This window comes from Chlorocebus sabaeus, chromosome 12, assembly GCF_047675955.1.
Source record: "Chlorocebus sabaeus isolate Y175 chromosome 12, mChlSab1.0.hap1, whole genome shotgun sequence".
In the NCBI taxonomy this organism is placed as follows: Eukaryota; Metazoa; Chordata; class Mammalia; order Primates; family Cercopithecidae; genus Chlorocebus; species Chlorocebus sabaeus.
Window position 1 is genome coordinate 65,625,594 of NC_132915.1, and position 24,472 is coordinate 65,650,065.

The 24,472-nt window shown below is 47.3% G+C and overlaps 1 protein-coding gene across 2 annotated transcripts in view; it reads right to left on the minus strand.

Moving 5' to 3' along the window:
* Positions 1–24,472, minus strand: part of PAX5 (paired box 5) — a 196,667-nt gene that overhangs the window by 75,109 nt on the left and 97,086 nt on the right. For both annotated transcript variants that reach the window (XM_007968719.3, XM_007968720.3), the window contains exon 7: positions 12,640–12,769. In XM_007968719.3, the coding sequence (XP_007966910.1) occupies positions 12,640–12,769 (130 nt within the window). The remainder of the gene's footprint in view (positions 1–12,639; positions 12,770–24,472) is intronic.

The window sequence follows — 24,472 nt, forward strand, 5'->3', positions numbered from 1 at the left end:
CCAGCATAGTGGTGTGCGCCTGTAGTCCCCGCTACTTGAAAGACTGAGGTGGGAGGATCCCTTGAGGTTGGGAGGACGAGGGTGCAGTGAGCTGTGATCACACCACTGCACTCCAGCCTGGGCCACAGGGTAAACCCTGTTTCCAAAAAAAAAAAGATTTGTTTTCTTTTAAGAGAATGGTGAGAAATTAAACCAAACTTCAGAGCAGAGAAGCCAAGGGTGGATGGTTTCCCTGGAGCAGCTTAGATGTTGCTTCCTTCATAAAACCTTCCCCAAGCCCCACAAAGAGAAGCGACTGTTCCCTCCTTCATATTGTCAAAAGCACTTGACATCTCCCACAGTATTTCCCTTTCTTTTTCATTTTTGTTTTGCTTTGCTTTGCTGTGTATCCCGCATCAGACTGTGGGTTGGTTGAGGGCAGGAACTCTAAAACCCTCAGGACCTAGACTAGGCTGACGTCTGATGTGAAGGAGGAGTTCAGTTTTAATGGAGAGATGAGTGAATGGGTGATGAATGGCAGAAACTCTGCAAATTGCCCAGGCGCTGTCCTTTGCACCTTTTCTCCTCCAGACAATGACAAGGCAGTGGGGATCTCTGACCACAAGAACAAGCTAATGAAATCGCTATTTTAGGAAGACGGATCACAGCAGGGTGGGCTGGACGCTGGAGGCCCAGAGACCTGCTTGAAGGCTCTTTGGAAGGGTCGGCTCCCAAGCCACTCACAAGTATAAAAATCTATGAAAGCATTACCAGAAGGGCTGTCCAGCTTCGTTTGTTTTTTATTCTATAAAATATAAGGTCAGAAACAACTGGAATACTTTCCACTGAAATTATTTGTTTAATTGATGCTGCACTTTACACAAATATTAATTCATTTTATTCAACAAATATTTCTTGGGAACACTGAGCTAACCTAAAAGCAAATCATATTTTTCTTCTACATGCATTTTAATTACGAAGATGCTTGAGTTTCATTTCGGCTTTAAAATGCTCAGACTTCTGCCATCTCTGAACCTCCGAGTAGCCTTCCAAAAACTAAGATTCCAAAATTCTAGGCTTCTAGGAATCCAAGAATCTAGAATTGTGAGTCTACTTACCAGTGGAAAAACAAATACTTTAAATTTCAATAGAATTCACCCTCAAATCGTTCTGGAATGCAAATAGCCCTGTATCTCTGGAGACAGTCCAATTTGGATATGGAGTTTTCATGCTGCAGCCACTACTACTGCAAAGGGCCCACAACATTGAGTCTGGAGAGAGCGTGATGTCACTACACTGGGATGAAACGCTGGGTTGCCGCACATTCTTGAGAACTTTGCACTCGCTGCTCCAGGCCCTCCCCGGTGGATGGTTTGCACACTGAGCTGATACTGGGGAAAGCCATCCCAAGCAGGCAGAATAGCCTGAGCAGAGGTCTGAGGTCAGGGACAGGGAAGGCTAGCTGGAGAGCCTGTGGGCTGCCCTTCCTGGCTTGAGAGAGGGGTTTCTATTGGGCAGGAATGAGGGTAAGAGGACACAGGAAGGATGGGGTGATGGGTTAGAACAGGGTTGAAAACCCAGTGCCCACAGGGGCCAGGAGGTGGGGGCTGGGGTAAACAGGAGCCTGCTGCTTCAGCTACGGGGGCCACCACTTCTCAACTCTCCCCAAGTGTGGCTGCATGGGAATGTCGACCCAAGGTGGCCAAGTCTTCCGTTTTTCCAAAAGAAGCTAGACATTTTAATTCTTTTTTTTTTTAGATATAGGGTCTCGATCCTTCACCCAGGTTGGAGTGCAGTGGCACGATTGTGGCTCACTACAGCCTTGACCTCCTGGGCTCAGGTGATCCTCCTGCCTCAGCCTCCCGAGTAGCTGGGACTATAGGTGCGTACCACCACATCCGGCTAATTTTTGCAGTTTTTTGTAGAGACAGGGTTTCACCATGTTACTCAGGCTGGTCTTGAACTCCTCAGCTCAAGTAATCCACCCTCTTTATGTTAAATCTGATTTTTAAGGCACTTTTAAATGTAACTTTTTGATAGCTGATATGTTAAGGTTCAAAAAATTAAAATGTAAATAGCACTCAGTAAAAAATGCTCTCCCCATACCCTCTGCTTAAACATGGTTAAGTCCTGAGCACCTTTCCAGAGTTTCTTTAACTCTCACAAACACAAATATGCATTCCCATTGTCCCTTTTTCACGCAAAGGCAGCATGCTGTATACACTCTTCTTCACCTTGCTTTTTTCACAAATAATGTATCTTTGAGATACATTGTTTACATCCCCTATGAAGATATGAAGAGCTTCCTTGTTCTTTCGCACTCCATTGTGTGGATGAGCTATTCTGTCTGTAACAGGGCCCCCATGGATGGACATTGGGGTGTATTTCCTCTGGTTGTTAAAATGTTAGGTCTAATTTTTTTAAGTTTAAAAAAACTCTATGCAAATCAAAGCACCTTTGGGCTGGACCTCGGGGGCACACACCAGGCTGAGGGACATGTTGGGCAGTGCCTGGTCTATGAGTTCAAAGCATAGATGTCCGCCTGGACTTTATAGATACCTCAGTTTCTGGCCTGACAGTGGGAAAGGAAATCACTTCAGCTGAGAACAGCTCTGGGTAAGTACTGCTGGAAGAGACTTCGCCTTTGAGGCAGGGAAATCCCCAACACCAGAGGTGACCAAGCCCTGATGTGGAACTGACCCGGGCGAACTGACCCGGGCTGTGTGAAGAATCAGGCTGCCTAACCTCTATGCTTTTCTCTAACTCCAAGAGCCCTTGAGGCCTGATTTATGGGCTGAGCTTAGCTGTCAGCAGAGAAAGAACTGAGAAATCTGCCCCATCCTTTAGGGTATGCATGTCATTCATTCATTCATTCACTTGTACATTTAAAAGGCTGAAGCTGTAATTTCTGCCAGAATGCCTTTCCCGCAGCTCCCCACAAAGCTTCTCAACATTTAGATCTCAGATCAAACACCACCATTTTACAGAGACCCACCCCGCTGGGCACCACTCCCTGAGTCTCTCTGTTCTCTCCCACTTATTTTCTTCAGAGCACATGCCGTGGTAAAATTACATTGCAAATTTATTCTGTGTTTACTGTAAATTGCCTGGCTCTGCCCCACAGGTAAGCCCAGTGAGGGCAGGGACTGTCCACCAGGGACACATGGTACTCCCAGCCTTGCACAGAGCAAGAGCCCAGTGAGCTCCAAGTGTTGATATTATCTCCTTTCCAATGCACAAAACAGTTTTTTATTTTTTGAGATGGGGGGGTCTCCCTATGTTGCCCAGGCTAGTCTCGAACTCCTGGGCTCAAGTGATCCTCCCACCTTGACCTATCAAAGTGCTGGGATTACAGGCATGAGCCACATGCCTGGCCCACAGAACAACTCTGATAGCCAGCCTAGCATCTTCCATGGAATTCTGAGGATGGCTCCGTGGCCAACACTCAGTTGCAGGGTATCATGCTGCACTGTAGCTTTTGTAATTTTTCACAGCACCTTTTGGCAGCCTGGATACACAAGGCGTTTCTTGTATTTTTGCTTTCATTATTCATTATGATTTCACTCTCAGAGAAGAGGTGTTTAGTTACATCTGATGAGCCTCAAAAAGGCTCATAAAAAATGGGTCAAAGGAGGCACGCCCCATGGAAATATGGACAAATGGCTGTTGGGAGCGGCCTGGCACTCCGCCAGAGGGGAGTGTGACAGAGGAGGCAGAACATATTTCCCGAGGAGGAAAACCCCACAGCCACGCAGCCCAGCAGAGGGTCTCCACCATGCACAGAAACCAGCCTGGGCTCCCCAGCCCCCGAGACGCCCCAGGTCCGGAGTCCGTGGGTTCACAGGCTGAAAGCAACGCCATGCAGTGTTTACTGTTTCCCCAAAATCCCCAAACCCACAGTGGATGTCCCTGCTTTTGATGATAGACACCGGGACTCTAAACAAGTGGAAAAAATTCAGAGCTCTGCATCCCTGTCCCTCAGTCAGACGTCCTGATGGCGTCTCCAAGACTCCACCACCTTCTGTGGATTTCTGAGGGATCAGGACCCTTCTGAGAGCATCCCCATGTAGAGAGCTGTCACTGGGCATATGTCTCTTTGTCTTACGCCCCCAGGGCAGAGATAAGGGACTCTGGACAAGAGCCCAGACACATAGTAATAACTACCATTTATGGGGTGTTTACCCTGTGCCAAGCACTGTGCTAAGCACTCCGCAAGGACCACTCATATAATCCTTGCCAGAAGCTGTGAGAAAACTCTAGTGCCGTGCCATTTCACGATGGGGAACTTGGGCCCAGAAGTTAGTAACTTGCCTGAGATTACCCAGCTAGAATGCAATGAAGTGGGCTTCCAGCTCCGGCAACCTGGCTTCCCTGCTGACATTCTCAATTGCACACTAAAAGAGATGCCTCCAGGAAATTTGAACTGGGATTTTTTTAGTCCATTTAATCATATAATGGCAGCAGGCTGTGGAAGCGAGGGCCCTCGGGGAGCTGGAACTGGGGCTCCAGCTCTCACTCACTGAATGTGGCCTTGAGCAGGTCACTTCCCTCTCTTGTCCTCAGTCTCCCCAGCTGTGAAGTGAGGAGTGGGACCACAGTATTCTCCCACCCTGCCTGGGTATGGTCAGAACATCTGCTCTGAGGAAGGCTGGGACTCGCCAAAGCTGGATCCTGAACCCCTCCAAGCCTCGTTTTCCACAACTGCCCACATACACTCAGATGCCCCTTCGGTGGCTCTTCATCCCCCTCCTCCCACTGGCTCATTTTATCCTTGAAACAGTCAAGGGAGGCAGGGGCAGAATTACCACCCCTGTTTCATAGATAGGAAAACAAGCTTGGAGAGAAGAGGATGATCAATGTGTCCAAAGATAGAACCAGTTAGGTGCAAAGTCCAGACAGAAACCTGTTCCTCTGACTCCTGTTCAGTGCTCTTTCCCTCAGCCCCTGGCTGTTGCTCAGATTAAAAGCCAGAAGAGGGTGGACTTTCTTGGGCCGCCAAGTTTTGGGTATTGAGGCTCCAAACATTGAACCTGAGGTATGCCGCAAATCAGAGCAGGGGGACTCAGGGACTCGGCAGCCATTCTGTCTGTCTTTGTGGGTATTTCCACTACTAAAAAGGGGCAGTGTCCAGTGGGAGCCTCAGTCCCCAAGGCCCAGATCACCTACCAGGCTAGTGTCTCCCAAACTTGTTGGCCCACAAGAGGCCTCTCTCTGTCTCCTCCTGACATACCAGCTTACTGACGCAAAGAGATGGTCCTCAGGGAAAGAGGCCGGCGAGATACAGTCTGGCCCCATTCCTTTGTTCTCTCAGGCAAAAGGTCAGGTGGACCCAGCTGGGGGCAAGTCTGCCAGGTCCTTCACCAGTAGAGAGGTGAGCAGAAGTGGGGAGCCTGGTGCCCTACCCGCTGTCCTCTCCGGCAGGTAAGCACGGTGGCTCCCCCATCAGCAGGCCTGTGGCCCAGTGACACACCTGCAGATAATTTGTCCCAATCAGGACAGGCACAAACTGCTGACACTGCAGTAACAGGCTGGCCATGTCACCAGTTTGCAAATGGTGAGCAGTTTCGGAACCGTGGCCCTAGCTGGTAGAGCAGGTGTTTAACTTAATATTTAATGTGGCATATATATCCTTCTCGAATGAGATCTTCCCTGAGCAGCCCGGAGTGTGAGGGCTGAAATAGAGCAGCACAGAGGCCACCTGTCCCCCAGACCCCAAGTAGAGCCCTGGGCTGGGTTCACCATCCAGCTGGGCACCTACAGTGCTCTGGGCTTTGTGGGGAGGGGAAAAGGAGAGAGGTGGGGCCGGAAGGCTCTGACCGTCCCTTGAAGAACTCTGCACTGTGTCAGCAGTCCACTAACACAGGTGGAATTAGATAAATGCCACGTGGTGAAACAGAGCCCCCTACCCCCCAACAGCTCCTGGGGGCATTCCTTCAAGGTGTTTAACAGTTCTTGATGGGGTCGGTAGCTGCACCTGCAGAGGGTGTTTTGAAAATCTGTGGGGCTTCTCCCTGCCTGAGGGGTGTTACTGCCTTGCAGTGCAACAATCCCACACAGCAAAGAATTTTCTCCATCCTTCACAACTCTGCTGTCCTGCCAAACATTCAGGTAGGTGAGAAATCTGTTTATAAGCATTTGAATCTGGAACTGAACTTCATTTACATATAAATGTGAACTTCCAATTTCCATGGTCTTAATATACCCTGAATTTTCTAGGAATGCAACTACCGTGTAAATGGAGCAAAGCCTGTACTTTGTTTTACTTGGAACTTTGCCAAGGGTTCCTCACCTATTTGTAAAATCACGCTGGCAGGATAAGTCAGCATTAGTCCCTAGTCTATACCTGTGCGTAAGGCTATATCTGGGGCTGTTGCATTCGCTGTAATTCTGTGCACAGGGAGAGCCCTGGACATCTTCATTATGTCTTGCAGTTTAAACATACAGAGTATTTACATATCAAAGTACATATTATTTAATTATACATAACTTTGCTTTTATCTCATTTGCCTCCTAGGGCATTGTTTTGATTTTATTTGAAATTAGATGTGAAGACAGACCTACATTCTTAATGGACGTAATTTCAGGAGAGTAAAGGGGCACTGTGAATATTTGCTATCCCAAGGGGATGCTGGGTGGATCTGGGTGGAGATCTCAACTGTAGTGCATCCCTACCACAGCACCATAATGCCCCCAAAAGCAGAGGAAAGGGCTCAAAGCTCTGCCACTGGATCTTCATATACAAGCATCTGATGTGTGTGTGTGCGCACACGTGCACGTGCATCTGTGTGTCCATCCTTTATATTTTCTCACACAAATGAAAAACTCTCATTGTTCATATAAACGAAATACTTAAATACTTAATATTTCTTGAAAGTATATCTTAGACACTTATTTACATCAGTACAGATAGTTCTATTTAATTCTTTTTAGTGGCTGCATAGTATTTTATTGTGTGAAAGAGCCATCATTTATTTAGCCAGCTCCTATTGATGGATGTTTCGTTGTTTGCATTTATTTACTATTATAAATAATTCTGTAAGGATTATACATAAATAGATATCATCGTGGATCTATGTGAATATATCTGTGACATAAATTCCTAAAAGTGCATATACAAGTTCTGAGTCAAGCAAGCCAACATGTGCATTTAAAACTTTGATAGATCCTATTCCAGTTCATGTAGCTCTAAAAAAAAAAAAAAAGTGATTGATATTGCCAAGTTTCCCTCCAAAAGAGATTGCATCAATGTATGCTCTTATAACAGTGTTTCAAAATATATGTTTCTCATGCCATCTTCAACACTGAACTTTAATCTTTGTTAAGATGTTTTTAAGTGTCTCATGATTGTTTTAATTTTCAGTTTTAAAGTTATGAGTCAGGTGAACATGTTTTCATATACTGTTGGGCATCCGCATTTTTTCCCAATGAAAAGATGTTCAGGTTGAACAAAACTTTAAGAAAAAAAAATCAGTAGAAAAATATAGGCAAAGGATTTTTTTCTTATTCGTTTTTAAAAGCTCTTTATATATTGAGGACATTAGCTTTTTGTCATCTGTGTTCTACATCTTTTTTTTTTTCATTTTGTTCTTTGCCTTTTGGATGTTCTTCCATATACATACAAAAGATTTAAATGTTTAATACTTAAATTTATTTGTCTTGTCTTTTGTATTTGGAATTTAGTTTAAAAAAGATTTTTCCCACTCTAAAATTATAAAAAATTTTCCAGGCCAGGCACAGTTGCTCACTTCTGTAATCCCAGAACTTTGGGAGGCCGAGGTGGGAGGATTGTTTGAGCCTAGGAGTTTGAGAACAGACTGGGAAACATAGAAAAACCCTGTCCCTACAAAAAAAATTAAAAATTAGCCGGGCACAGTGATGTACGCCTATAGTCCCTGCTACTCAGGAGGCTGAGGTGGGAGAATTGCTTGGGTCCAGGAGGTCAAGACCAGTGAGCCATGATTGCACCACTGCACTCCAACCTGGGTGACAGAGTGAGACCCTGTCTCAAAAAAAGAAGAAAATGATCAAACCAGTCACAACATTCCCTTTAACAAAAGCCTAATCCAGAGTAAGGCATTAACTCTCTTTAATTCTAGGAAGGCTGGGAGAGGTAAGGAAGCTGGGGAAGAAAAGTTAGAAGCCAGCAGAGATTGGTTCATGAGTTTTATGGAAAGAAGCCATCTCCATAACATGAAAGTGCAAGGTGAAGCAGCAAGTGCTGATGTAGAGGCTAAGATCAAGCTAAGATCACTGATGGAGGTGACTACACTAAGCAACAGATTTTCAATATAAACCAAACAGTCTTATACTGAAAAAAGATGCCATCTAGGACTTTCATAACTAGAGAGGAGAAGTCAATGCCTGGCTTCAAGAGCTTCAAAGAACAGTCTGACTCTCTTGTTAGGGGCTAATATAGCTGGCGACTTTAAGTTAAAGCTGGTGCCCCTTTACCATTCCAAAAACTCTTGAGTCCTTGAGAATTATGCTAAATCTACTCTCCCTGTGATCTATAAATGGAAAAACAAAGCCTGGATAACAGCACATCTGTTTATAGTGTGGTTTACTGAATATTTTAAGCCTACCATTGAGACCTACTGCTCAGAAAAAAACATTCCTTTCAAAATATTACTGCTCATTGACAGTGTTCCTGGTCACCCAAGAGCTCTGCTGGTGATGTACAAGGAGATGGATGTTGTTTTCATGCCTGCTAACTCAACATCCATTCCATGGCCCATGGATCAAGGAGTAATTTCAACTTTCAAGTTCTCTTATTTAAGAAATACATTTTGTGAGGCTATATCTGCCATAGAGAGTGATTCTTCTGATGGATCTGGGCAAAGAACATTAAAAACATTCTGGAAAGAATTCACTATTCTAGATGCCATTAAGAACATTTGTGATTCAGCTGGGCACGGTGGCTCACACCTGTAATCCCAGCACTTTGGGAGGCTGAGGTAGGTGGATCACGAGGTCAGGAGTTCAAGATCAGCATGGTCAAGGTGGTGAAACCGTGTCTCTAACAAAAATACAAAAATTAGCCAGGTGTGGTGGTGGGTGCCTGTAATCCCAGCTACTCGGGAGGCTGAGGCAGAGAATTGCTTGAACCCAGGAGGCGGAGGTTGCAGTGAGCCCAGTTCATGCCACTGCACTCAAGCCTGGGTGACAGAGCGAGACTCTGTCTAAAAAAAAAAAGTGATTCAAGGGAAAAGGTAAAAATATCCACATTTATAGGAGTTGGGAAGAGGTTGATTTCAGCCCTCATGGATGACTTTGAGGGCTGAAAATGACTCACTTCAGTGGAGGAAGTAACTGCAGATATGGTGGAAACAGCAAGAGAACAAGAATTAGAAGTGGACCCTGAAGATATACTGAATTGCTGCCATCTCATGATGAAACTTTAGTGAATAAGGAATTACTTCTTATGGATAAGCAAAGAAAGTGGTTTCTTAAGATGAACTCTACTCCTGGTAAAGATACTGTGAACATCGTTGAAATGCCAACAAAGGATTTAGAATATTCCATAAACTTAGTTGGTAGGTCAGTGGCAGGGTTTGAGAGAGCTGATTCCAGTTTTGAAAGAAATTCTATGGTGGATAAAATGCTATCAAACAGCATCCCCTGCTGCAGAAAAGTCTTTCATGAAAAGAAGAGTCAACTGATGTAGCAAACTTCGTCGTTGTCTGTTTTAAGAAATTGCCACAGCCACCCCAATCTTCAGCAACCACCGTCCTGATCAGTCATCAGCCACCAACATCGAGGCAAGACCCTCCACCAGCAAAAAGACGACTCACTGAAGGCTCAGATGATTATGAGCATTTTTTAGCAATAACTATTTTTAAATTAAGGTATGTGTCTTTTAAAAAGACACAATGCACACTTACTAGACTACAGTACTGATTGAGTATCCCTTATCCAAAATGCGTGAGACCAGAACTGTTTCAGATTTTGGATCGTTTTGGATTTTGGAATATTTGCTTTATATTTACCAGTTCTACTCCTAATCTGAACATCCAAAATTTGAAATGCCTCAGTGAGCATTTCCATGTCATACTCAAAAAGTTTCAGATATTGGAGTATTTCAGATGCTCAATCTGTATAGCATAGACATATCTTTTTTTTTTTTTTTTTTTTTTTTTTGAGATGGAGTTTGGCTCTTATTGCCCAGGCTGGAGTGCTATGGCGCAATCTTGGCTCACTGCAACTTCACATCCCAGGTTCAAGCAATTCTCCTGCCTCAGCCTCCCAAGTAGCTGGGATTACAGGCATGCATCACCACGCCCAGCTAATTTTGTATTTTTAGTAGAGACGGGGTTTCACCATGTTGGCCAGGCTGGTCTCGAACTCTTGACCTCAGGTTATCTGCCCACCTCGGCCTCTCAAAGTGCTGGGATTACAGGCGTGAGCCACCACGCCCAGCCAGACATAGCTTTTATACGCACTGGGAAACCAAAAAATGTGTATGACTCACTTCACTGAGATATTTGCTTTATTGCAGTGTTCTGGAACCAAACCCACAATGTCTCCGAGGTAACCCTATAACATCTTCTTGTGATCTGCCTACCCAATCTTCTATAAACTGGGATCCCAGTAACAAACCCTCCTTTCTGCAGAACAGTCTCCTCTTGGATCTCATTTGATCCTTACCTGGACACTGAGAGACCAGGACCCTTTTACAGATGGAGAAACGGAGGCTCAGAGATGTGTCCAGAGTTAGACAGCAAGGCAGTGACCACGCTGGATGAGCCCCAGCTGATCTGTGTGGCAGCGTGGCCAGCAGCACAGGCCCTGGCATTCAACTGCAACTCCACCGCTCACCAGCCATGATCTCAACAAGCCACTCAACTGCCCCAAGCCTCAGTTTCTCTATTTGTGAAATGGACATGATCATAATGGTCCCACCTCCCAGGGTTCCTCTGGAGGTAAAGCGAGTTCACTTAGCACAATGCCTGCTTCTCCATAAGCGCTCAGTGAAGTGCCAATTGCTATTACTGTTCACTAATCCAGGCTTCTTTGCACTCTGCCATGCCCACCTCTATAAGTACTTGTAGTTCCTTGAAAAAAAGGAAAAAGGGCTCAGGATCTAGGAGCCAGAGGGCCAGCTCTAACTCCCTCTTACCCCTTATGTTAGGCAAGCCACTGCCCCTCCCTGAGACTTAGTTTCTGCATCTGTGAAATGGGAGTGCCTTTAGAGGTCTTGTCATGGATTCTTGTGACACCAGGAGAGGGGACCTCCTCGGACACCTGTGGGGTCAGCAAAGGCTCACTCCAGCTGGGGCTCCCCGGCTCCCTGCCCCTCACTAACATCTCCCACCTCAGGCCTGGGTGCACTCCAAGCTCTTGGCCCACATCAGGTGGATGGGGGACAAAGTTGCTCTTGCCACCTGACTGGCCCTCACGTGGTGCTCAGAGCTGCAAATAGGGCCCCGCTCTTCCGCCTGAGCCTCAGTGCTGACCTGTCAGCCCAGGTCTCAGAGCTGGGCCCTCCCTGTCTTGCTGCTTTGGCCTAAGTGACACCCTCCACTGTTCTAACCCGAGTCTAACCCAGCTTCCCTGATGCACCCACAGTTCACCTGCATGTCTACGAGTCCCATGTCACTGTCACTATTCACTGTGCCCTGCCTATCAGCCCACACGGGCATCCTGCTACCTCAAACTGGACCCATGGCTCTGGCCCAAGTGTGGCCCGCCAGCCCCTTGTCTATTTGTGCAGCATCCGAGAGGGCCTCCTGCCTGCCCGGTTGGACAACCAAGAGCTGGCAGCTGAGTCTGTCCATATGGAGTCGGCTCCACGTTATCCCAGCACAGCTGGGCCAGGGATCTGCCCATCCTGGCCCGCGCATCCAGCCCTTCTGCAGCAGCAAGCCAGCAAGCCCCATGGTGACCTGCCACAGGGAGAGGGTTCTGAGAAGAATCCTAACAGCTGCATGTATTGGGTGCTTACCGTGAACCAGATGAGAGTCCAAGCACCTTCCACTTACGAACCCATTAATCCTCACAACAGCCCCCTGGGACAGGTGCTAGCACTAGTCCCGCTGTGCAGCTTAAAGTCACAGCCCAGAACGTATACATGGCCCACCCAAGACTGCACAGTTAGTAAATGGCACGATCAAACACCACAGTGCACCTCCAGGACCCACACTCCCAATCTCTACAAAGACAGCTAAACAGTCTGGCCCTGGGACTTCCAGAGGGTGGCTGCTTTGCATCCACCAACCACCTTCCAGCCTACGCCGCCTGCCGTTCTTGACTCAGTTTCTGCCTACCAACAGCAATCTGCAAAGAATGCCGTTCCTCCTTGAGGCTGGTGCCCACCAGGGTGGCCTTTCTCATGAAAGCAATAAACCTTAGGCCTCTGAACACTCAGCCCCACCCACAGAGGCCCCTCTGGCAGGAGGTTTCCTGCCTCCCACCCCAAGTCCCCTCTAGCCCACAGTCCATTTGGCATTTGTTCTCCCCGGCTTTGTTGGAACCATATCCAGCCATGTCTCATCACAGCTGCAACCCTGGCCCTAGCATCTGACCTGTTCCCAGACCTCATAACCTCGTTAAAACAAAATTGGCCAATCACATCCAAACACACCAAGAAGCCACTCTTCCCACCATACACTCCTCTCTCTCTCTTCCTCCCTCACTCATCCCCCAAGCCCCAGGTGCCCTCACCTGTCACAAGGGGGTAGGACTGCGGGCCTGGCACACTGCTCCCGATGTCAGCAGGCGTGGGGCTGGCCAGATTGGCCTTCATGTCGTCCAGCCCACCAGCCAGCGAGGCCATGGCTGAATACTCTGTGGTCTGAAAGAAGAAACAGAGATGTCTCAGCACCAAGACTCCACAGTATCTTAGTCAAATGCCAGCTCCACGTTCTGAGCTCAGCCACCAAGCCAGATTAGTCCATGCTTGTGCCAAAGCCCACAAGGGGCTCATGAACACCTCCAATGTTGAAAAGGCAGAGTCAGCTTGGTGGAACAAGACAGTTGTCCAGAATCAACAATCTTCCCAGGAGAGAAGGTGGGCAGGACTCAGTGCAACTTCACGAGAATCCAAACTTGGCTCCTTCTGGCCTTCATGTTGCCCTCGCCCAGCTCCAGTCGGCCAGAGACCCCACACTCCTCAGTGCAGGGATGGAGGGTCCATAATCAAAAGCAAGGCAGAAATAAGTGTCTTCTTGCCAAGAGGATGGAAAGAATGGTTTCTGATTTCTGTGCTCTTAAACCACAAAGGTAGAATCACAGAAATAAGGGTTAAGAGGAATCTGGGAGATCATCCAGTCCAAATCCTCATTTCACAGATGAATAAACTGAGGCTCAAGGGGAGGAGGGCTTCACCTACCATCAACAGGGAAGAATACCAGTTGGGGTGGGTCACCATGAATTCCCACCCTAATCCAATATGTCAAACCAACTGAGCCACCATTTGGCAAGTGTTTTTGAATTCTGGAAGCAGGTAAACACCTGTATGCTGAAAACCATGGGGTGCACATATCTAATTTAGCAAGCCACACCAACCATGTGTATTTAGCCCATGAATCATGCTCCTTTAAGCCATTTCATGAAATCAGAGTTTGCAATGAGTCATTTCCTTGTCATCCAAGCCATTGTCAGAATGGTCTCCAGAGAAGGCAGCAAAGGCACCAACCTGGATCTTTCAACTGAAGGATAGACTAAATTATAAGCACGAGTGACAAGTCTCTTCCTCCCACCCCACCCCAGGGCCTATTTTCAGGTAAAGAAAATATATGTGACTGGGTGCAGTGGCTCATGCATGTAATCCCAACATTTTGGGAGGCCAAAGCGGGTGGATTGTTTGAGCCCAGGAGTTCAAGACCACCTTGGGAAACGTGGCGAAACCCTGTCTCCACAAAAAATACAAAAATTAGCCAGGTGTAGTGGCTTTCACCTGTAGTCCCAGCTACTCGGGAAGCTGAGTCGGGAAGACTGACTGAGCCCAGGAGATCAAGGCTACAGTGAGCCCTGATCATGCCACTGTACTCCAGCTTGGGTGACGGAGCAAGACTCTGTCAAAAAAAGAAAGAAAGAAAAGGAAGGAAGGAAGGAAGGAAGGAAGGAAGGAAGGAAGGAAGGAACGAACGAAGGGAATTTGCAAACATTTAAGCCAACAAATTTGTTTGTCCACGTGAAGCTTTGCTATGGGGAGTTTTCCTCCAAGACCCTGGCTAATGGAGGACACACCCATTTTGGTCCAGGGTTATGTCCTTGTCAGGCAGGGACACGGAAGCACGCAGTCTTCTGGAAGGAGCTGCAGGCACCCTGAGTAAAATGACGAGGACTGAGCCACTGGGAGGGCAACCAAAGGAGCCACTGGGCACGTGGCAGGCAGAAGGGGCTCTGACCCAGGCACATTCCTGGTGTCTTTCCCTTCAAATCGGAGATTACTTCCTGGGCAGCTAAAGTTTCAACTGGGGGTGATGGCAGCAGGGAGTTGAGGAGGTGCTGCAGGCCCAGGCTCTAGATGATTCGTGCTGAGGACAGCATGTCCAGAGTTCCCCAGAGCTCTTCGATCCTCACCCATCAAAGGCTGGTTCTGAAACACGTAGAGAAGAGCACAGGCCCAAAGCAAGCCCAGGTCCTTCTAAGGGAGAAGAGCAAGGCCAGGGGGACAGGCTTACCAGGCATCAGGAATCACTATAGAGCTACAGTAATTAAGACAGGGTGGTATTGGCACAGGGGTAGATAAATAGACCAATGAAACAGAATCCAGTCCAGACCCTGATCCATGCACATATGGAACCGTGATATATGAAGGAGATGGTGTACAAATCAGCAGGAAAGGATAGACTTTTTAATAAACAGAGCAGGGGTAACTGGTTATCCATTCAGAAACAGGGGGAAAAAAGAAATTGGATCTTTACATCAGACACAAAAATCAATTCCAGGTGGATTAGAGACCTAAATGTGGAAGGCAAAGGCATCTAACGTGGTCAGCTCTAGGTCCAGCCAAAAATCCTTGGGAACAAGTCTGCCCTTCGTGGAAGGAGGAGTGCCTTTTTTGGCCTGGGATGCTCACACAGGGTTCCTGCTCACTGTGGGGATAGTGGTGGGACCCAGTCATCCTGCTGCCCTGTCTCAGTGCCTCCTCCTCCAAGAAGTCTTTCCTGACCACCATTCTGCAGGATGTGAGTCCCACCCTCATTCTGCTTGCCCCCCCAAGTGGTGCCAGAACAATAACAACCACAGTCTTCACAATTGCATCAAAATCTCACACTCATTGAGTGTTCACCCTGTACCAGGAGCTTTAGCTGTACTATCCCATTTAATCCTCACAGTCATCCCTTGAAGCAGGCTCTATGACATCCCCATCTTACAGATGAAGAAACTGAGGCTTTTATGATACAGCAGGAATGACTTGCCTAAGTTCATACAGCTTCTAGGTGCCCAAACCAGGATTCAAACCTGGGTCCCTCTGACTCCAAAACCTCGACAATGACCCTAATGATGTTTATACTGTGAGTACCTGATTCATTAAAACACAGTGAAATCAACTTGCTGGTCCCAACATTTTTATAAATGAAATTGAAAAAAAAAAAAAAAATCCAAGTGTCTCCCACATAGAAAGGATAAGTCCTGTTTTGTGAATCTTTGTTTCCCATGTCAGTGGGTATGTGTGTATGAGGTAGAGATTAAGATGTATTTCTTGCTATAGGTCACAGCCAGCAAAGTTTGGAAAATACTGCCTTCATTCCGTGCAGCAGGAGCTATTGGAAAAAGGTTGCTGTCTAGACTTCTTCTTCTGTAGAATGAGACTCGGTCGCGGCATTAACCTCCTAATTTTCTGAGAATGAAGTGGGCATGAATTTAGAATTCCATTCACCAGAATCAACTCCTTCAGTTCATTGCTGTGTGCAAAGACGGCAGGTCAAAATGTCTCTGACGAGGGTCTTTTCCTAGATGGCATCTTCTAGAGTTTCTGGGTCCCCAGGGATAGGTCCCAGTTCCTCCCTCTTCTCTGTGTTCCCGAATGCCCTAGTGAAGGCCTGAGCATAGTGGGCATGCATTCATTCAACCTTTACTGAGCCCTGTTTTGTGCAATATGATGTGTGAAGACCAGACACACTCTTTAACCCTCACCCACAAACCCCAAGAAATTCCATCCAAGAGGGACAAAAGCACAGAGTCATTAATGTATATGGGGTGTGAAGTGGTCAGGAAGGGTTTCTTGATGCAGGCTGTATTTAACCTGGGGCTAAACAATCCCTAACTCTCAAGACTGAGAACAGCTGAAGGCAGGCTCAGAGGCGATAGGACAGGAGTGACCCAGAAACAGGCACATGCAATAGTTAGAGGGGGTGCAAGTGTAAAGGGGAAAGATGGAACAGTAGACTCGCTGGAACGCGATTGTGAAGGGCTTGCACTATGAATGGTGAACCAAGGAAGGAGCGCTCTTCCTAAGGCCAGGCAGCATCCTAGCCAAGAGTCAGCATCCCCACGCCCCTCCCCAGCCCACCCTGGGGCTTGGCCCCTTCCTAGACCTCAGCCTCTTCTCTTTGACATGGGCTGGGCTGCTGGGTCTGCAAGGGAAAGCCTTTATTTCCCCCAAGAAAGCAGAGCCAACCTGGGTTTAAGAGAACCGCAAAAAGGGTGGTCAACAGGGATATATCCTGCCTCTTAACATATTTAATTTCCAGATGGAAGAGGTTTGTTTTGCTATTTGATTTCTGTTTTAGTCAACAAATTCAGTATCAAACAAAGCTCATCCAGCCACTTCAAAAGTTGGGTTTGGATCATCTTTTTAAGACAAGAAATCTTCAACTTATGTTATGCATGCAGTGGGAGGTCCAAAAATCCAGGCGTCCAACCACCATTGGCTCCCAGAAAGCAAAGCAAACCTCCCTATAAGCCAGGCCCTGGGGGACGGCGGGACACTCAGAAACGAGTCCTTAGCTGCACTTCACCACCTGTGCCTTTCCTTTTCTTTTTTTTGGAGACAAAGTCTTGCTCTGTCACCCAGGCTGGAGTGCAGTGGCACGATCTTGGCTCACTGTAACCTCCAACCCCCAGGTTCAAGCGATTCTCCTCTCTCAGCCTCCCAAGTAGCTGGGATTACAGGCGCACGCCACCACACCCGGTTAATTTTTTGTATTTTTAGTAGAGACAGGGTTTTGCCATGTTGGCCAGGCTGGTCTTGAACTTCTGGCCTCAAGTGATCCGCCTGCCTCGGCCTCCAAAAGTGCTGGGATTATAGGCATGAGCCACTGCGCCCAGCCATCTGTGACTTTCACCATCACCACCTTGCAGGGCTTGCCCAGAGCCCAGCCTCTCTTCTTTGGCGGGATTCCGTCAGTTCTTACTCTGCTCCCGCATGAGCCAGGGGAAGCTGTCATTTAATTTTGGTGTTTAATTGTTCCCTAAGTCCATCACTTAGGTGATGTGGTGTCTGTGATTTTTAAAGGCAACGGCATTCTCCCCAATCTCTCGGGTTCCCTGGAACATTGCTACACCACAGCTCCTCAGCCATTGCAGACACTGTCCTACCTCCACCTGGAGGGCCCATCTACCCTGTCACTTAGAGAACTCTTACATTATCCACAAGACCCAGTTCACATGTCACCTCCTTGGTGAAGCCATTCCTGAGCTCCACACTCCTGCAAAGAAACAATCTCTCCCTTGTCTATGCTTCCATACTTGGTGGCTTTTTGTACAGACCTCCATTATCACAATGTAGAGTGGCTGTTTGTCTATCTCCCTCCAGGTCGCCTTGAGAGTGTGGAACATGGAATATCCCTAGTGCCCCCTAAGTGCTTGTTGAATGAATGAATGAATGAATGAATAAATGAATAATGGTCCAGTCGCATGTTATGAGCTACAACATTCAAAAATTAACTGGGAAGTGTTTGAACAAGAGCACTAAGTGATACGCTAACGTCCCCTGCCCTCCTTCCACCTCTACCCCACATCAAGTCAGGTCACCAGAAAGCCACATCCCTGCCCAACATGTTAAAGCCCCTGCGTGGTGCTTTTTCACCAGTCTTTGATGGAATATCAGGCATTCAACACTTTTATGAGGCAAAAAAAGAAAACAGCCATAAGAGAAAATTGTTTAAAACCTCTGGAGACACTGCCCACTAGAATATTCAAATTCCTTGTCAATCCCTCCTACAATTCAACACCAGTAAAGTTTTCCACTGGTGAGTCATGAATCTGCCTCTGACTAACAACAAGAACACTGGAAACCACTTCGTATCTCTTTTTGCTTTGACTGCCAGGAAACTCGGTCAAATTCAGTGTTCAACCACCAAAGCCACTTCATTGCTGGCTCCTGGTACAATGATCTTCCCCTTTTTTCTACGTAATTTCTGAGCTTTTTTCCCAAACTTAACTTAGATACACATAATTGCTTATTTTGCAGGCCACCTCAAGTTCTTTGTGGAAGTGAAGGCTGGGAAAGCTGAACTGACAGAAAAAGAAAGATAAAGAAGGAAGGAAGGAAGGAAGGAAGGAAGGAAGGAAGGAAGGAAGGAAGGAAGGAAGGAAGGAAGGAAGGAAGGAAGGAAGGAAGGAAGGAAGGGGAATGAGAGAGAGAAAGAGAAAGAAAGAGAAGAGAAAGGCATTCCTGGTGCCTCTTTGCCTGGTAACAATGGCATTCTACTTCCATTTCTCATAGTTTTTTGGAAGCCAAAGGCTGAGTGGTGGGGTGCAGAGGTATGCACACAGTCACAGATGTGTAAGTGTGTTGGTGCACCTACATACTTGGGTACATTGCCACCCCCCAACCCCAGCCTCTGAGAATCACAGGCAACAGCTGTGTTCTACATTTCCTACTTTTCTGAGCCCTTGGGGTTCTTTCTTAGGATGTCATTTTAGGCTTCTTCTCCCTCTTCATCAGGGCCCCCAGTGCTGTCCTTGACTATGACCCCGGAACAGAAATGAACTGAAGTCAGCAATTCACAGTTTCCTACTGCAATGCAACCAATTGGGATAAAACTTCCTCTGCCTGCTGCCATAGAATCTTTTTCTTTTTGAGACAAAGTCTCGCTCTGTTGCCCAGGCTGGAGTGAAATGATGCAATCTCTGCTCACTACAACCTCCACCTCCCTGGTTCAAGTGATTCTCCTGTCTCAACCTCCTGAGTAGCTGGGATCACAGGCACCTGCCACCACACCTGGCTAATTTTTGTATTTTGAGTAGAGATGGGGTTTCACCATGTTGGTCAGGTTGGTCTCGAACTTCTGACCTCAGGTGATCCACTCGCCTCAGCCTCCCAAAGTGCTGGGATTTACAGGCATGAGACACCAGGCCCAGCCACCACAGACTCTTATAAGACCTCAAGGTCAAGACCACCAGCCCAAGGTGTGTGCACCATCTTCACAGACACCGTGCTCCAGATGATGGAATAGCTTGTCCTCTCAAACGTCAGAACTATAATAGAAGGACAGTCAGGGTCATCTTTCCCAACATAGAAAAACTGAGGTACAGGGATAGGGATGGACGTCCTTAGTTAATTTTCTTTTTTTTTTTTTTTTTTTTTGAGACAAAGTCTTGCTCTCTCACCCAGGCTGGAGTGCAGTGTCACAATCATAGCTCACTGCTGCCTCAACCTCCCAGGCCCAAGCGATTCTCCCACCTCAGCCTCCCGAGTAGATGGGACTACAGGCACACGCTGCCACGCTCAGCAGTTTATTATTTAATTTTTTGTAGAGATGGGATTTCACCATGTTGCTCAGGCTGGTCTTGAACTCCTGAGCTCAAGTGATCCACCCACCTCAACCACCCAAAGTGCTGGGATTACAGGCGTGAGCCACTGCACCTGGTCCTTAGTTCATTTTTAACTGCATCATTGATAACCTTTGACCCGGTGGTGGAAAAAAGACTGAACTAGGAGTGATAACACAAGGTTCTTGTCCCAGCTCTGCCCCTTTCTCACTTGTGTGGCTGTAGGTGAGCTGGGCCAGTTCTGTGAACCTCATTTTCACCGTGAGTAAAATGAAATTTTAATTTTAGTCCCTAGCTGCCTGCCTACCTCGACAATCATGAGAAACTGAGGGATAAGGAGAGGGACAGCACTTTGGAAACTAAGCAATATGAGAGGTTCAGGAATTCTAGCAGGGACTCAAGGAGGCACATGCCCCAGGAGAGCGTGCACTGGGCATCACATGGGTCCCTAGGAAATTACCTGGAAAAGGACTGCCCGGGGCTGCACCAAGTATTGTCTCATCAGCATGGGGCACCACTGCCATAGCATGGAGGAGAAAAGAAACACAGACACGTGAGAAGGAGGGCAGCGCGAAGGGGGGCAGAGCATGGGGCAAGGCTGCAGGGCTGGTCACCTCAGATGGCCACCTGGGGCCAGGAGGCCTCCCCGTCACCTGCTAGGCTCCTGCAGCCTCACTGCCAGGCTACAGGTGTCCCTTGGGAGCTGGGCCAGAGCCAGGCCAACCACTCCCATTCTTAAGGACCAGACACCTGCCCACCTCTACATCTACCCAGAGGGAGGACAGAAGCTGGAGCGGGTGAGACGTGTCTCTGGGGCCTGGCTCCAGGGACTGAGGCCAAGCAGGCAGAGGGGCCTCCAAGCCCCTCCTTTCACTGGCCTCTGCTTCCCCACCTGTCTGAGGACTTTCACTGGAGGATTTCTAAGTCTCCTTCCATTGCTGATGCTCTTTGCCTCTATCACTGGCCACGTGACAAAGTCTAGTGTCCCTCTTCAACAAATGGCAAATCAAGAACAGAGAGATGGTGAACCTATAGGTTAAAGGAGGCTTAGAGACAAATCAATAAGTCACAATGCGGACCCTGATTCAAACAAACTGTAAAAGAAATAATCAAAAAAAAAAAAAAAAAAAAAAACACGGCCAGGCACAGTGGCTCACGACTTTAATTACAGCACTTTGGGAGTCTGAGGCAGGCAGATCACCTGAGGTCAGGAGTTCGAGATCAGCCTGGCCAACACAGTAAAACCCCGTCTCTACTGTAAATTAAAAAATTAGCTGGCTGTGGTGGCATGTGCCTGTAATCCCAGCTACTCGGGAGGCTGAGGCAGGAGAATTGCTTGAACTCAGGAGGCGGAGGCTGTGCTGAGCCGAGATCGAGCCACTGCATTCTAGCCTGGGCAACAGAGTGAGACTCTGTCTCAAAAAAAAAAAAAAAAAAAAAAAAATCATAACATATAATGAAACAATTGGAAATGTGAGCACCAATTGGGTATTTGATGACATGAAAGGGTGTGCTAACTTTGTGGATGTGGTAATGGTGCAGTTATGCTTTCTAAAAGGTCTTGTCTGGCTAGGTACTGTGATTCACACCAGTAATTCAAGCATTTTGGGAGGCTGAGGCAGGAGGATAGCTTGAGGCCAGGAGTTTGAGACCAGCCTGGGCAACATAACAAGACCCCATCTCCACAAAAAAATTAAAAATTAGCTGAGCATAGTGGCATGCACCTGTAGTCCCAGTTATTTTGGTGAATAAGGCAGGAGGATCACTTGAGCCCAGGAGGTTGAGGCCACAGTGAGCCTTGATCACACCACTGCACTGCAGTCTGGGCGACCTTGTCTCAAATAAATAAATTAATAAAAGATCGTATCTTTTAAAGATTCTTTCTAGAATATTTACAGGTGAAGTGACACAATGTCTGAAGTTTGTTGAAAAATAAAGTGCATTTAATAAAATGTGGCATATCTACACAATGGAATACTATTCAACAGTGAAAAGGAGTGGAGTGCTGATACATGTTACAACATGGATGAACCTCAAAAGCATTATGCTAGGTGAAAAAGTCCAGACATAAAGGATAGTCCATAGAAATGCTAGAAGTGGCAAATCTACAGGCACAGAGCACAGATCCATGATTGGCTGGAGAAGGGGGTGGGATCAGGGATTAACTTTAAACCAGCATGAGGGATCTTTCTGGAGTGATGAAACTATTCTAAAACCAAACTGTGGTGATAGTTGCATAACTCCTTAAATCTACTAAAAACTATTGACTCATGCACTTACAATGAGTGAATTTTATGATATAAAAATTGTATTTCAATAAAACCATTAAAAGACAAGTGGAGTGTGTGGGGTGAAGGATGTCCATGCAACAACCATCATGAGTTGTGAGGAAACCCAGAGGGGAGATCGGAATAAAACCCTGGAGGGCAGGCCGTTTGCGTTTCAGTTTTTGACTCCCCAGTGCCAGACTCATAAATAAATACTTTGAAAATGTCTACTGAAAAAACAGCAGGACGAATCCTTGCAGTGGTAGAAATAACCTGTATCTTGACTCAATGTCTGTAATTGTCAATTTATTGTACTATAGTTTTACAAGATGTTATCGTGGAGGGAAACTCAGGAAAGGGTGTATAGGAGCCCTCTGTATTATTTCTTACAACTGCGTATGAATCCACAATTATCTCAAAATAAAATGTTTAATTGAATGATGCTTGCAAAAGTACTCCACAATCTACAAAGTGCTACCGTTAATATTAACTAGGGGGAAGGACTACAAAGGATGTTGAAGGGCCTTCCTCTTCCAGGAAGCCCTCACTGATTTCCCCTTCTCTGTGTTCCTAAAACAGCTGAGTGTGCTTCTTTCTGCCACAGCACTTATTATTCTGCATTATACATTTAACTGTTTAGGGACGTCATCCCCCAGCTAGAGTGTGAGCTTCGTAAGGATGAGACTGTATCTCCCTCATCTTTGTGGCAGCAGCTTCTGGCCCAGTGCCCAGCTCTGAACAGATGTGACATAAATGCCTGTGGAACCAAATGAACTGGGACAGGTACCATGACCTGGTTCTTCCAACAGTGCCAGAGGTGCTTCCCAGGGTCACTGAAAGGATGAGTGATGTCAAGGTGCTTTTATTCATCAGAGGTTGCCACGGACATGGGCCAAACACGCTGTTTAGTCATTTGTTTCTTCAGAACTGTGCTCGTGGCCTGGGTCAAAATGGTTTGCAGCAGGCCAGGCGTGGTGGCTCACACCTGTAATCCCAGACCTTTGGGAGGCCGAGGTGGGCAGATCACCTGAGGTTGTGAATTTGAGACCAGCCTGACCAACATGGAGAAACCCCATGTCTACTAAAAATACAAAATTAGCCAGACGTGGTGGCACATGCCTATAATCCCAGCTACTTGGGAGGCTGAGGCAGGAGAATCGCTTGAACCCGGGAGGCGGAGGTTGTGGTGAGCGGAGATTGCGCCATTGCACTCCAGCCTGGGCAACAAGAGCGAAACTCCATCTCCAAAAGAAAGAAAAAGAAAAAAATAAAAAAAGATTTGCAGCAGAATTGAGGGGCTTCCAAGAAGAGACCTATAAAGTTTCAGTGACTCATCTCCCCCTGTTCTGTTTACAGCCTTCCAGGCACCCCTCAGGCACACACCCAGACAAGTTCCCAAGTGGTAGTGGGTACCAGCAGGGGAAGTCCAGGGAGGCCACTAAAGTCAGACATTGTAACTTCTGTCTGAGAGCAACTTTTCAGCAATGACTAATCAGAAGGCCCTTTTCTTCCCCTGTCCTCTTACAGAATTTTAGTAAGCCCCAAATCTCAGGGCCTAATGGAACTCAGGAGTGCTGTAGGCTTATCTTTACCTGGCACTTGAAATCCACCAAATGGGTATCTCCAGTGATGAGAACTCACTACTTTCCGAGGCAGCCACACAACTCCGGTGTGAGAAAGTGCTAAATGTTGGACTCCCTACATTGGTCCTGGGTGTGCTCGCTGGAACTCCAGTTCCAACAGAGGTCCTACAGGCACCAGTGCCCTCCCTGCCTGGATCCAGCACGGGGCCCCGGGGCCTCCACTCCTCCACCGGACATGCTGTCAGACTGGGGCGTATGACGCTTGCTTCTGCTTTCCTGGTAGCCTAAAACCTGACTGATTCATACTGTTCTCACAGTCAAGTCAGGGCTCACTCTAAGTTCATTAGAAATGGAAAGTGATTAGGTATTTTCTCCTTCCCTTAACCAGTGTGCTATTTGCAAGCTCACAGGTCTTTCCAAATATGTGGACAGAAAGGTTATCCAGACAAGGCTTAGAGCACAAAGCTCCACTTCTGGAGAATGAGAACTGGGACCCAGTGGCCCAGGACCCAGTAGTCAAAGCCTCCTAAACAGGAAGATCCCAGTAGTGTTGACTCCTGCGGGGAAGGGGGATGGGGACTCCCTGTCTGGGGAACCTCTGCACCTGCCACAGCTCTGCCTGGCTGGGTCATGAGCAGCTCCAGAGCCTGATGTGGACAAAGGGAAGGAAAGTTCCAGGGACAAAGCTCCATCTCCAGGTGGTCAAGTTCCACAGGCTTCTTCCAGGCAGTCCATGATGGGGCCCAGCTGCCCTTCCCACTACGTGACTAGTAATGGGAAGGGAGGCCATTACCTCCAAGGGAGTACAGGACTCTTGGCCACAAAGGAGCCTGAATGAGGGGTACAAAGGGAGGATCCCCATCTTCAAGTACCTGGAATGAGAGGAGAGGGAGCACCCCAAGATCCTCATAGTTCACATTCTTTGGCATGACTTTCCAGCTACAAGGAAGACAGAGGTTATGTTGGGGCATAAAGAAA